Source organism: Passer montanus, unplaced genomic scaffold, assembly GCF_014805655.1.
Source record: "Passer montanus isolate IOZ18808 unplaced genomic scaffold, ASM1480565v1 scaffold37, whole genome shotgun sequence".
Lineage (NCBI taxonomy): Eukaryota > Metazoa > Chordata > Aves > Passeriformes > Passeridae > Passer > Passer montanus.
Genome location: NW_024368485.1, coordinates 2,934,168 through 2,948,085, shown reverse-complemented (window position 1 = coordinate 2,948,085; position 13,918 = coordinate 2,934,168). Strand labels below are relative to the sequence as shown.

Genomic DNA, 13,918 nt, shown 5'->3' with positions numbered 1-13,918 from the left:
TGCATTCTATCTCCAGAATTGCCAAGATCGCCAAAATTTCTCTACCAGCTACAAACTCAATGCCATGTCACATGTAACCAGCAAGATGGATCTGGATTTTCATGTTTTCCTCCCTCAGTCTTCATTCACAGGACTGAGCACAAACTCAATTTTATGTTTTCTAATCCAAGCATTTCACCTACACAAAAAACAAAGGGGGCAGTGTCTTTTTTCCCCATATAGGCACTGCCCAGAATATAACTGAGATACTACTGAGTATAACTGAGCAGATACTACAATTTCTTTCAAATTTTCTTTTCATGAAGAGCATTATTTAATCCTGTCTCTCACTCCTTTCACTTTCTGCTGTCTAGCTGGGCTTAGTGTTTCCCCAAGGCAATAATACATCACACTGACATCCTGGTACCTCTGTCTGTGCAGCTCCTCTTTCTCTGCAATTGATAGTTCAGGTGTAACAAATTCTTCAGCAGCATTTAATAGGCTCTTATCTCCAACAGAAACATTTTTACATTTCCACTAAAGAACACAATGCATACATCACACAGGAGCTAGTTCACTTTAATATGCAAAGTGGTGGCAAAATACATTTGCATTAAACAGCAAAACGAGAATTGCTGGTTTTTTGCTAACCATTACCAAACCTAACAAAGAAAACCCAGAAAACTCAATGCAACTCAAAGAAGGCACCTTTAACTACAACAATTTAAATTTTGGGCTTTTATCAGCCAGTCTCTATGAATTACTTCATCAGTAACTTTCCATCTTGTGTGTGTACATGCATTAATATGAAATTGCAGAAGGCTACATATAATTTGGGCTTGCTTTTAGCACTCTTAGAAAAAATAGCAGAATAAATTTTAAGAGCATGAACTAAAGATTTGACTTTGCTAAAGTTAGGCCACTTCCATACAACATCTGCAAAGCAGGTTAGAAATTAGCAAAGCTATCACAAGCATCCTTCCTAAACGTTCTTTTGGGTACACAAACTCCTAATTTTGTTCCACTATGCACCAGAATGAGTGATTAAATATAAAAAGCTGCATTTTTGCTGCTTGGATTAGAATCTTTTTGGGGAACACACAGAATGTTCTGCACTCTTACAACACCTAGAAATGACCACAATACAGCAGCAGATTATCAAGTGCAGTCTTCCAATGCAAAGGTGACTTCCCTTCAAACAGTCAAATGTCAGAAGCAGAACCTAACATGGATTCAACACTAGAAAAAGAAATCAGGAAGTTGCCATGCACTGCTTGCCAAGACCAAAGGTAACAGTCCCTGGGACCCCAAAAGCTGTGTATATGCCCCTCTAAAGTATCAGAAAAGGAGCTCTGGAAACAGTGTCCAAGTATTATGTTGTCCATAAGAAATTTTCAAGACAAAAATTGTCTGTAGATTCTAAAGCTTGCAAAATTTTAAGGGGTTATGAAAACACTGTAAGTCAACATATATGCCAGAAGCTTCACTGGAATTTTCAGTGATTTTATTCTTATTTCAAAAATCCACTTTCATATTTTGCTTATGATTTGAGAAAAATTAAAAAGATCTATATTTACAAGAAATTGAAGATATATTACACAATTCTCTTAAATCAAATAATTTTTTTAACAAGTGTATTTCACTTTCCCAAAAAATATTTTTATTATGCAAATAGCAAACCAGAATCTGCCTGTCCAAAGCATTTAATTAGAACAAGAAATGGGTTTGAGGTCTACTATTTTTAAAAGGGTTAACATGATGAATAATTTTTACTAATCCTCCTAACCCATCAATTCTAAAATATGCAATTGTACACCACAACCCATGATTCAGACAGGAAATTCTTTCTTCAAACCTCTCCGGGTATTCTATGACTCACATAACAATTGAGGTATTTCCAAGGGTTTTCCTTTAAATATCCTAATATATTCTTCTGTAGTTTAACATTTTTCAGATGTAACACAAGACTAAATGTGAAGCCAACTGCAGCACAAAGCTTCAGAAGAAATCACAAGAATAAATATCTCTGATAGAGTTACTCGCATTTTCAGCTAACTTGCATTTAGGCAATTTGGGCCATGTACTTACCAATAAATTTGTTTTGCATAGTCTCTAGGAGAGCTTGGTGGGCATCCTCTGTCTGCAAAGCACACGAACATTCTCTGGCCAGTATGGTCCGGACAAGGTGCTCTCCACAACCTAAAGGAATATTAAGATTGGGAATAGTCAAAATACAGATATCACTTTGAAGAAACCCTGTAATTAATTTATATCATCATATTAATTTGGCTGTGATGATGCAAAATGATGACAGTTTCTTCATAGTGATGCAAAGGACAAGGTTCTGCTGCACATTTTTGTTTTTTAAAAAGGTTGACACAAAGTCACTCAAAAATTCAAGTCAGTGGTCTTCTCACAACTTTCCTGAAATTTTGACTCCACAAAGTCATAAACCAAACAAAAATTAAACAAAAATTACAGAAAGAAACAGCAACACTGTCTCTGACTATCTCTATCCAGATAGAATCCGCTTACTAATCATTCTCCTGGGAATGATTGCATGCAACTCTTCAAATTGAGAACAACTTCAGTGGCACAGTAACTCCTTTTGCATGACAATTTTCTACTCATTCCATCTGATTCAGTCTTTTTGCAATAAAGGAAAACATGAATTCAGCCATGCTTTTCTGCCAAAGTGGCTGGTCACCAGACTCCTAATACAAATTCCTTTAATTTTTAAAGGTTTGTCCTTAAGAAACTAAAAAGCTTCTGCAAACAATCACTTATTGCCTCAGTGCTTTCTGTACCTATCCCCTGAAACCTATTTTTGAAGACAAGCAGGTCATTACTGCTACTCTTGTTCTGTAGGAACACTTTCACACCTGCTCTTTTTTTCTCCTACACCTTTTCCCTTCCTGTACTGTGCTTTGGGACATACAGCTGCAGCAAATGGCACCATGAATATTTACTGGACCAGCTGGGGTTGTTGGACAGAAAATTCACTGCAGACACCTTCTCCATATAGACCAAGGTCATCACACTACTTATACCTCTTGTTTGTTGACATTTTTTCTTAATGGCAGGGAAGCAGACAAAGCAGCTAGAAGAGGTTTAACCAAGAGCCAGGTGAATTGTTTTATCCAGTTAGGAAAGAATAAACCACAACGAACACCACAACTAACGTAGAGTTGCAAGGTAACAATGATCTCAAAATACTAAATGTAAGTGGCCACATTCTGTTCAGATTTGTAACTTATCAGGACCTAAAACAGCTTCAGACACCAGAATATACAGAGAGAACTGAGATACAGTGCATTCACTATTATATATAAATATTTTTAACATATTTCTCATTTATTACAACAAGATGATGTAAGCGCTGGAATCATAAAAAAAAAAATCTGCTATAATACAGTTGGACTTATTAGCTCAGGTACAGAACTACATAAATACACCTACACAGCCTCCAGAAACAAATTTATGGCTGGAAACAATCTAGTTGCTTCCAAGTGGCAGGGAGCTGGAGCTGGTGAGACACCAGACCTAGGCTGGCTTCAGACAAAGGCAGCTCAGTCTCCACGGGTAACTCGCACTTTACTGGAAGCACTAACAAGCCCAGAACAGAAACACTGGCTGAAGCCAGCCTAGATGTGGCATAAAGAAAAATTTAATAATTACACCCAACCCAAAGTGGCTCCAGTGCAGCCTGCTGAGTCTCTCCTCACTGTGCATATGCTGAGCACTGACTGGTGAGGGTACAACAGGGCACAAACATGTTGGCAGGTCTGGCACTGTGTGTTGCAGTGACTCACAGACTGCTTTCGAGTTCTTCTCACCATTTTAAAACCCCAACATGGGAACTTTCTCAAAGAATCTCCCTCTCTGGCTACTTGACACACAATTATACCCTTCCCCTTAAATGCACAGTGAGTTTTCACTGTTCTTCAAAGATTGCTAATACAGAACGTGAAAAAAAAATTACACTCTCATTTTCAAGATTAAAAAAAAAAAACCAAACAAACACAAACCCCCCCCCCCAAAAAACAACCAAAAAAAAAACAAACAAAAAACCAAACCATACCAAAACAAACAACAACAAAAAAAACCCCAACCAAACAACTCCCTCTGGAGCACTATGGATGCATTCGAGGTCGGAGAATCAGCCCAGAGACCAGATTGCTACAAATTGTGTACACATGTCCCAAAATCCTGCTACGTTCAATTTTCAGAAAAATACCTTGGTCTTCAGTTATGTGTCCCTGCTAATGAAAAGTGTCTCCTGATTAATACAATTCAGCAAAAATGAGTTGTTTGAAGTGGGACACTTTGGCATTGAATCTACATACAATTGGCACAACAGAAACACAAAAAATTCTTTGTATAGCAAACAGACTGAGTAAAATCCAGTCACAAATTTAGAGGAAAATGAAAGAGCCAAAATACTACAACAATTGCACAGCCAAGGGAAGTCGTTCTAGAGGGCACAAGGGAAAAAATGTTCATGAGAGAAGTGTCCTGGTTAGGAGATAATCTTCATGATGCTCATGCAATACAGCAACCTCAGCATCTGCTTACAGCAGGGTCTGTCTATTCATTTGCCTCATTACACCCACACTCTGAAGCTTCTGTCCACAATAGAACTGTGAGTTACCTACTATTTATTCCAAAGTGATGGATGAAGAACGTGAAAAAACCCCACAAGATGCATTTCACCCATAGATCACAACACGGACATCACTTTTTTATAACTAGGAAACTTTAATCACTGTGAAGTTTTGCTGTAAAGAATAAAACTAAACAGGCATATGTTCCAGCAATAACTGAGAAAGCTGGGTTTTTTTTCTTGAAAAAACCTCCTACTATGTAACATGTAACAGCTTTAAATATAACTATATGAATAAGAAGCAGGGGACTTAGAAGAAGAATCAAACAAATGAGACACAGAAATCAGAGTGAGCCCATGTATCTTCAGTGCATCAAGTAATAAAACCAGATGTTACTACTTCACAATTTTCAAGTATTTCCTCAATTGGAATTAAAAAAAAAAAAACAATGGCCATTTTTTAGCATGACGTGTAATGCTATTTCCCCCGCAAGAGAATGACTTTATTGAAGAGTTCCCATAACATCAAGTCTGCTCCAAAAAAAATTCAGAGAGAGAAAACTTAATATGGGTTAAGAACAGCTGCAGCCCACATCCCCATCCAGGATCAACCATAAGGAAAGCAGCTTTGAAATTCTACTAACACATCACACATCTCTACATCCCCATAGACAAAGTCATTTCTTTTTGTCATATTTATGTCAACCTATAAGGCAACAAACTTACAGACTGCTGCTGGCAGTATATGTAAAAATCTTTCAGCACTTCACTTACTGGCAGTCTGCAGGGACAGATAACTAAGGAAAACAATTCTCCCATTTGCAAAAGAAAAATTTGTTACTGTAGTTTTTGATGTAGGAACATCTATTTTTGAAGCATGAAAAAAAACCCTAAGCAGTCTGTCACATACTTTGACCAGATACAGGCTAAGAAAAAGAACTGCACCCACATACTTTGACCAGATACAGGCTAAGAACTGCACTTTCTATTATCTGAAGTCAGAACCAAATTTCTTGCAGGTTTAGCAGATCTATATGTCTGTATAGCCTTGAACAGGGGACACACTGTAGATAATACTAGGACTAGGCACAAAATTATTGGATATATTCCTAGAGCAATCAAAACTGACTTGTAACTTACAATATAAAGTTGTGGGTTCAAATTTATAGTTCCACTCACTTTAGTCTAACTGCCAGCATTAGCCAACTTACAAAAAATTGTATTAAAATTACTCAAGACAGCAATTTCAGTGAAAGCTACTTAAACACATTTCCAAATCATGCACACAAGTTGATGAAAATGTAAATCTGATTAATGTGTTTAACTATCTCACATTATACTACATTTAACTGCAAGTGTTAACACATTTGGCATTTCTTTCACTGAATAGTACTACCAAGTACAACCAAACCAAGAGGAACTCCCACTAAGAATTTTCCAATTCTACATTAAAGTCTCAAATACATTTGTTTTAGTAACTTTCTTGTAAACAGAGTTAAAATCATTTTATTATCCTTTCCCAGTTATGATGATGACTTCTTCAGTATCCTGAAGCTCATTATATTTCAGAGATGAATATTTTGCAATGACAGACAAATGCTTCCCTAAGATTTCACACATGAGTGACTCAAATGCAGATGACTAGTTGGAAAAATTTACTGGGTTAAATTAGAGCTTCACACTGAAATAACTTTCATATAGTAAACAAATTATTTTCCTAACACAGTAATATTCTGCAAACACCATGTTGCCTACTTGCAACTCGTCTACTGACAAAAAAACTACTGTTGGAACTGCTGCTGTCCATGTTTGCAGGGACAACAATTAACTGCCTTCCTCTAGGATTGCTTCTGGCAAAGGCAAAAGTGCTTTTACAGAAAACAAAGAGTTTATAGAGACTATTTTGATAAATCATGCCTGACAAATTTAGTGACCTTCTACAATGAGGTTACAGCACTGGAGGGCACTATGAGGGTGGTAAGATACTGGAACTGGTTGCCCAGGGAAGTTCTGAATGTGCCATCCCTGGAAGTGTTCCTGGCCAAGCTGGATGGAGCTCTGTTCTAGTGGAAGGTGTTCCTGCCCATGGCAGGAACTTTAAGGTCTGATCTTTAAGGTCCCTCCCAACCCAAACTCGAAGATCCTACAAAAAAAAATAAACAGAAACAGACACGTATTTTGATGCAAGTTTCTAGCTTCCTAGATTAAAGGGAGAGAATACACAGATTCCTAAAGGCTCCAGGCATTGATGGCAACAGACTTCTATGACAAGGGAAGGAAAGAAGAATGAGGCTTAATAGCCACAACACCTTGATTTTGTAAACAAACTACAAACCCAAACAAAATTCTCAAATATCCCAGAAAACCTGCCTTCAATCAGAAGCTTCTATTCCTGCCTTGAAGAAAATTACTTGAAGATCATTACAAAATTACTTGAAGATCATACAGAAACACCAACACTGATTTTCAGAGACACGTATCTTGGATTATGCCACAGTACACTTTTAATGCAGTGTTTCTTTCAAACTGCCAGGCAGACCAACAATGAAACAGAACTTCCCTTTTCTGTGGGTACTGAAATGTGTAATTTCTGATAATAATACACTTTTACCTCCAATTCAAATACTCCTCATTGATTACTACACAAATTGCACAAGAACAGTCTAGGAATATACAACCTTTTTTCTTCATAGTCTCTTTTTCTTATGTTATCCTATTATAATTTAGCTGTTCTGGATGTATCAGTTACTCCTTCAGCAGTAATTTGTCAGTTAGCCTATGCACAACTTTCATAACAACCATGTTACCAGGGGGAAGGAGGGGTTGTGATGTTCTTGGGTTTATTTTTAAAGATTGTTAACATCTTCAACTTTTAGTATTATATTAGATACTATTTTACATCGCATACAATTCTGAAAAAAAGGTAAGAAATCTGAGCTATAATTTTTAAATGTTAATGTTTCTGTACCAAACAGTAACTAATATCCAATTCACAGGATACACAAACCTCAAGTTGCTACAGACTTGGATCTTTCATTTGAATTTCATGCAAGAAACTAAGGACTAAATCACTGGGTTTTTTTCCTCAGCATAGTGACTTCTCAAGAAGACTTCTAATGCTTGAAATAACCACAACAAGAGGGGAAAGAACCCAGCACAATATAAGCTGAACATCCCATACAATGTGTGCTCTGCATCTTATAATGCTCCTCCAATGGAACCAAGATGGCAAACGAAAGGAAAGCCTTGTGCAAAGCCAGGGCCTCCGAGCAGCATGTCAGAGAGAAATTGTTTTTCTGCTTCTTTTGATGGGAGATGCTTTCAAGTCAGGAAATTAGAAACAGGTGTGCCAGAGGGCACACACACACACACATACACACACACATCCATGCACCACACTGAAAAACACGCGTTTTCAATTTTCAGACATGAAAGAGGCTCCTGTTGAATGGAAGGAGAAATGAAAATCGAGTTTGCTTTCTGTGAGCCACAAGCAGAGAGCTTGTGGAGCTTTGACAGGCTGCAGGAGCCTGTCTAGCTATGAAACACACAGTACCTCAACAAATAGTGTTGGAACTTGTTTTAAAGGAGTACAGAATGGAAACTTGCATTGCTCATATACAGTCAAGAACGGAAAAATTCATCTAGTTTACTCTACTGCCAAAGTATGACTCTTTGCTTTACAGAAGCTGAAGACAGAAGTTACAGGTTATCTGTATTGTATCATCTATTCTGTGCAGCAGTCTGAACCTGGCCCTGTTGCTCCTGTCCTGTTAAGCTTTGATGTTATTTTCAGTTCAATAGTAGTCCTCAAGTATCAGCTAACAAGTTAAAGAACTACTATTTCTGCTCTATTTCCTGGATAACTTCTAGTTATGCCTAATGGAAACACTGTGAAACCTGTATTTCAGTAAGCTCTGCTCGTCATTTCCAGCATCTCTAGAAAGATCTGACTAAAACCTTGCATGACAGTGACTTAAAAAACAAAAGACAGTACAATAAAAATATTCATTGGCAAGACACTGATACAGGTAGATACATATTGAAAAAAAAATTAATGCATAATTCTCAAAAGACAAAATATTGCAGTCTAGCAGAATGCACTACAGTGTTATACTAAAATAACATAATTTTAGGGTTGTTTTTTTCTCCTATCATCTGCTGTATCTTGTCTTCATACTAGCAGGGGAAATTTTTAAATTACTGACCTACTGCCAGAAAAAACACCTGCAAACAAAGTCCTGTCCAATTCCTAAAGCATTGATCCTAGAGGGCTCCATGGAGCACATTCCTGCTGCAGACAGAATATCCTTAGATGATTTACCTACTAAGAAAATGCAATGGAAATTTTCCAAAAGGTTGAAACTTTAGTAAATTTGGGCAGGTTTCAAAGATAACAAAAGAAATTCAACATGCAGACACACTCATGTCTAAAGAACCTTCTCTAAGGAAAGGTAGGAAAACACGTCTCTGAGTTTTAATATGGGACAAATAAACTAAAATCACTTCAAAAACAACTTATTCAGCTTTTCTACAATTTTACAGATAAGAAAAAAATTGGTTAGAGAGATAAGGACTCATTCATTTGGCATTCTAAGTTCTAAATAGTGGCAGATAATTTATTTTAAAAGCGTTTTGTTTGAGTTACTATGAACAAAAAGAATTTGAGATGTATCTCCAAGAGAGGTTAGAATGAAGAAAAAGCGCAGGTCCCTTAAAGAGGATGTACTTTTCACATTCTTTATTACATTTAATACATTTTGAAAGATTAATTTCAGTTAAGCTGTAAAGAAAGAAGCAAACACTTTTTCCTAGGCCTTCCTCGGAAGCTTTGCTGCTTCTGATCTCTGTAAAAACCCTACACGTCTCCAAACTACATCACTTCTGCCATATAAAACCTACAGGGAAGAAAGTATGTCAGTAGCTTATGAGTTTGCTAAGTAAAGGAAGCTACAACTTCCACAAGCCTGTGCACCTTCAAGCCCCATATATATTATAATACCAAGTCCAATTAAAATTTCAAGAGGCAATAAGCCCTCTGATTATTCCCCAAATCTTACAGGACCAGACTGATTTTGAGAGATAATAGAAGTGTCTACAAATTAAAATTTCAAGAGGCAATAAGCCCTCTGGTTATTGTATCCATCCAGTTGTGCTTCCCAGCAAGCCTTCCAAAGGCAATTCAATCAACCATTGTGATCATTCTGAGGACAAACCCCTAGCTGTGAACACTGCAGAACTGTGTTTTATTGATTAGCTTCTCCATGCTACCATTCCCACAAATCATTTCTGCCTTGGGCTTCCTTTCTCTTCTCCCAGACTCATGGTGGTGCTGAGTTAGCTCATACACCACATGCTACAGCACTGAATCCTCCCAACTGCATCTGGACACACAGGCTGAATGAACTCTTGACAGAAATATTCACTCATAGGTAAATACTGATCTGTCTGGAGATAGACCTCCCCTTCCTCCATCCTACCCTCTGGTTCACAGTAACAATGACATAACTCTTCTCCATTTGCTTCATCTGTGATGCATTAAATTACCTCTTATTCCCCAAATCTTACAGGACCAGACTGATTTTGAGAGATAAGAGATGAGATTAATTGTATCATAATACCTATCTCACACAGTGTATCTCAAACAATCTGTACAGAATACAAGATTTGCATGGGAAATTCCTCTGGACATTGGGAGCATGGACTCAGAAGGACAGGCCAGACAGACAATGCTGCACTTGTGTGTTATATAAAGGCTAGCAACACATGAAAAGTTTGAAGCAAGCTTTATCATCACGTTATAAATGTAATTCACTGGCACAAGCTGCTCAGACAAACTGTGGATGCCCCATTGCTGGAACTGTTCAAGGCCAGGCTGGATGGAGCCCTGAGCAACCTGGTCTGGAGGAGAAGGTATCCCTGCCCAGGGCAGAGGGGTTCCATCCATTAATGTCCTTCCAACCCAAAATGTTCCATGGTTCTACAAAACAGCACTGGCCAGGTATTCACTCACAGGATCCTAACACAGCCATTACTGCCCTCAGCAAAAAGAAATCACAAAGCCCAAGTTATGCATTACAAGTCAATTTATTTGCATTAAAGCTTCCCTGAAAAGTATTTACTCTGTAGATTTGCACATCACTGTGGTTTGCTTGCAAAAGGAGTCTTCAAGTAGGAATCTACACATCAGTGGTTGCCAAAAGGAGACCGAAAATGCTGGCTGAGGGCATAACTCAACAAACAATTTAACAACCACAGCCCATCTCTGCACAGGTGTCATTCCTATTCCATCCTATTCCATACTGCCTGTAAAATCACCCATAAAACACCCAATGGACTGCAAAGAACAACAGATGTGAACACAATTTGAGCAGGAAAAGGTAGGGCAAGGAAAAGTGAATATATTAATTCCCTTATTGACATTGATTTCAAAAACAAGAGAAACCTCCTTGAGCAGGGGGCTGGACTAGACCTCCAGAGGTTCCTTTCAAACTAAACAATTCTGTGATTCTTCAAAACACAAAGTGTGCTATTTATCCTTCTAGGAATGATGCATTATGTCTACAAATGTATATCCAACACAGCTTTTAAAGTATTGTGATCTAATCTCTAAAATGCCTTTATGAGATCAGAGGCCACTGCTTTTGTCATGAGACCCTAACAGTTTTCTAGGGTCTTTGTCAATTCAGAGATCAAAGAAACTGGCAAGGAAGTTTTACACAGAATAAATACAGTTTGTAACGTATTCCTAAAACAATGCTGTTTTCTCTATCTGATTTTCATTCCATTCAAGAAAAGATTCTGTGCAGCAGAGAAGAGCAAGACATGACTAGGAGACTTCTCCCAGACAGAATCCTCAATTACACCTCGTAAATAAATCTGGTCTTTCCAGAAATCTGACATCCCTTGTTGTATCTTCTCAACAAAATACAGCTCTGGCTCAGCCCTGAAACCAAATTAGGTTTGTTAGCATCCTTAATTTTTCTGAATGACTTCAACATATGTCAAGCTTCTACTCCTTCTTTGGGATCATAAATTAGGTTGTATTTTCAAATCTCCCTAGGATAACCTATGTGCCTTTCTTGTATCAAATAGCCTCTTCAAATAAATTTTAGTAAAAGCTGGAGATTTTGCAGCTTTGTGTCACAAAATTTCTGCGTTTTGTAAATAATGCAAGACTTTCTATCTTCAGAAATGCAATATTAAAGGTTTGCTGGCTTCAATGGCTGGTACCTAGACACAAAACACACTCATCCTTTGCATGCTTTCTCCTGCTGTTGTTAAGATGAAAGAAATGCAAGACATCATTTTCAGTCTCTACACTTCCACTCAAAAATTCCACTTGGTTTTAATTTTCAAAGTGTCCTGCATTAGCTGTTACTATAACTTTATATTTATTTTTATTGTTAAGGTTCTGCATATCCAAAGAGAATTAGTATTTCTCAACTTATCTCTCAGGGAAGATACAGCCTGCCTCTTACACCAGCAGTATTACTTTGGCACAGCTAGTGAATGAATATTCACAATAATCACAAATATTCCAACTGAGTAGGAAATTCAGTGTCACACTTGATATTGTTTTGAATGAGAAGAATATGCACAAAGTCTTTGATTCTTATTATGCTCAGGAAAAAATAAGAAATTTTTTCTTCAAGTACAGCCAAAAAATGGACTATTGCTTTTCCTGTGGCTGGGTTTTGTTCACAAATGTTTTCCCTCCAAATAATACCCATCTTCCTGTGTTTACATTCCTATACCAGCAAAAAACACCCACTAAAGAGCTCCAAGCAGCCTTACAAGTGTTCTGGCCTCTTTTTGTGGGGAGGTGGTGGGGGGGCTTAAAGGGGATCCTGTTTTGTTTGTGTCTGTGTGCACACATGCATGGAAAAGCTTTTAAACACCACAGATTTGGCTTCTACTACGTTGATCCAAAACCCAGTTTAGCTGTTAACTACATTTATACTAAATAAAGGCCATTGGTCATGCTCATCTCATTTAAGAAGCTTTCACTCCATCTCCACCATCCTTCCTGCATGGAATGGCCCTTGCACTGTTACCAGATGTCACAGTTCAGGTTGTCCAGGTTTCTTGGGTGTGCCCCCAACACATTCTTTGAATTTCTTGAATTTTAATACTGCTTTGGAGATACTTAAATTCCTCTCATGTTTATCCTTCAGCTGCCAATAAAGTCCCATAACCATTTTTTCCCAACCAAAATATTAATTTTAATATAATTCAGAGTTTATACATCGTCTCCAAAAGTTGATGGGAAAGAAATCAGAAAGGCTTTACTTGTTTACACAGAAACTGAATTTTAGACTGAGACTTAGTGAATAAACCTTGGATTTAGGGCCCCTTAAACTCACAGTCATTCCTAAGTTTCACCATCTCCCCCACTGTGTTTTTAGAAAATCTCCATCTTTTGATTTCAGTTGTTTCAGTTCCTGTTAAGCTATAACCATAAAATATGAGTTTTACAATATGCTGTGTTTTGTAAACCTTGAAGTAACTTTTGAAAAGCCAAAAAAAAACCACTAAAAAAAACCCAAAACCACCAAAGACACTGTGTTCAAACAACATGGTCAAGTGACTGTTAGAGGTATGAAATTACCGTGCAAAAAGTTGAAGTCATGCCCAAACCAGTACAGAACCACCACCTTTGGCACATTCAGCATAAAAAACATGATAAAAATAGCCAAAAATATTTAAGAAACAACTTGCTAAAAGGCATAAGAGCTAATACCAAATCCTTCCTGAAGAGGAGAAAGCAGGAAGCCTCCCAGCAGCAACAGGGCCAACAGAAGATCCAAGATTTCTTCAAATAATACACAAGCATGGAAAGAAAGCTACAGGAACTTGGAATTACTTTTAAGTACTTGTGAGGTGACATCCCAGCAAAATGGAAATATCTGGTCTTCCAAGAACAGAAAGTAATGAGAAATCTTGAGAAGTCACCCTGACCTATTAGAACAAATATCTCTCTATTTTATAAATTCCCAATATCTTAAATTGCCAGAAGCCACTGGATAAGGCAGTGGAGGTGCTTTTCCCAGTCCTGTACTTTCCCTTGGAGAACTGCAAACACCCTCTGAGACAGGCCACCAAACTGTCTGGAGCTCAGGTTCAACCCAATGTGTCCATTCCTTGAGGATTTCAATGTGCAAGGGTTTGTACCTTGCCTATTTGAATTACTATTCCAAACACCACAGGTTTTCCCTAACCTGTCCAATCCCTAGTTGATCATCCCTTCCAACACCCAAAGACATGAATATTTTCTTAAGTATGGAGTGCAAAGACTTTACAAAACCTGACCTTCCAAGTTTCTTGGACAAAACT

General features: G+C 37.7%; 1 protein-coding gene across 3 annotated transcripts in view; it reads right to left on the bottom strand.

The window, feature by feature from the left end:
- TASP1 (taspase 1) overlaps window positions 1–13,918 on the bottom strand; it is a 79,136-nt gene that overhangs the window by 23,150 nt on the left and 42,068 nt on the right. For all 3 annotated transcript variants that reach the window (XM_039717150.1, XM_039717152.1, XM_039717151.1), the window contains exon 11: window positions 2,068–2,178. In XM_039717150.1, coding sequence (XP_039573084.1) covers window positions 2,068–2,178 — 111 coding nt within the window. The remainder of the gene's footprint in view (window positions 1–2,067; window positions 2,179–13,918) is intronic.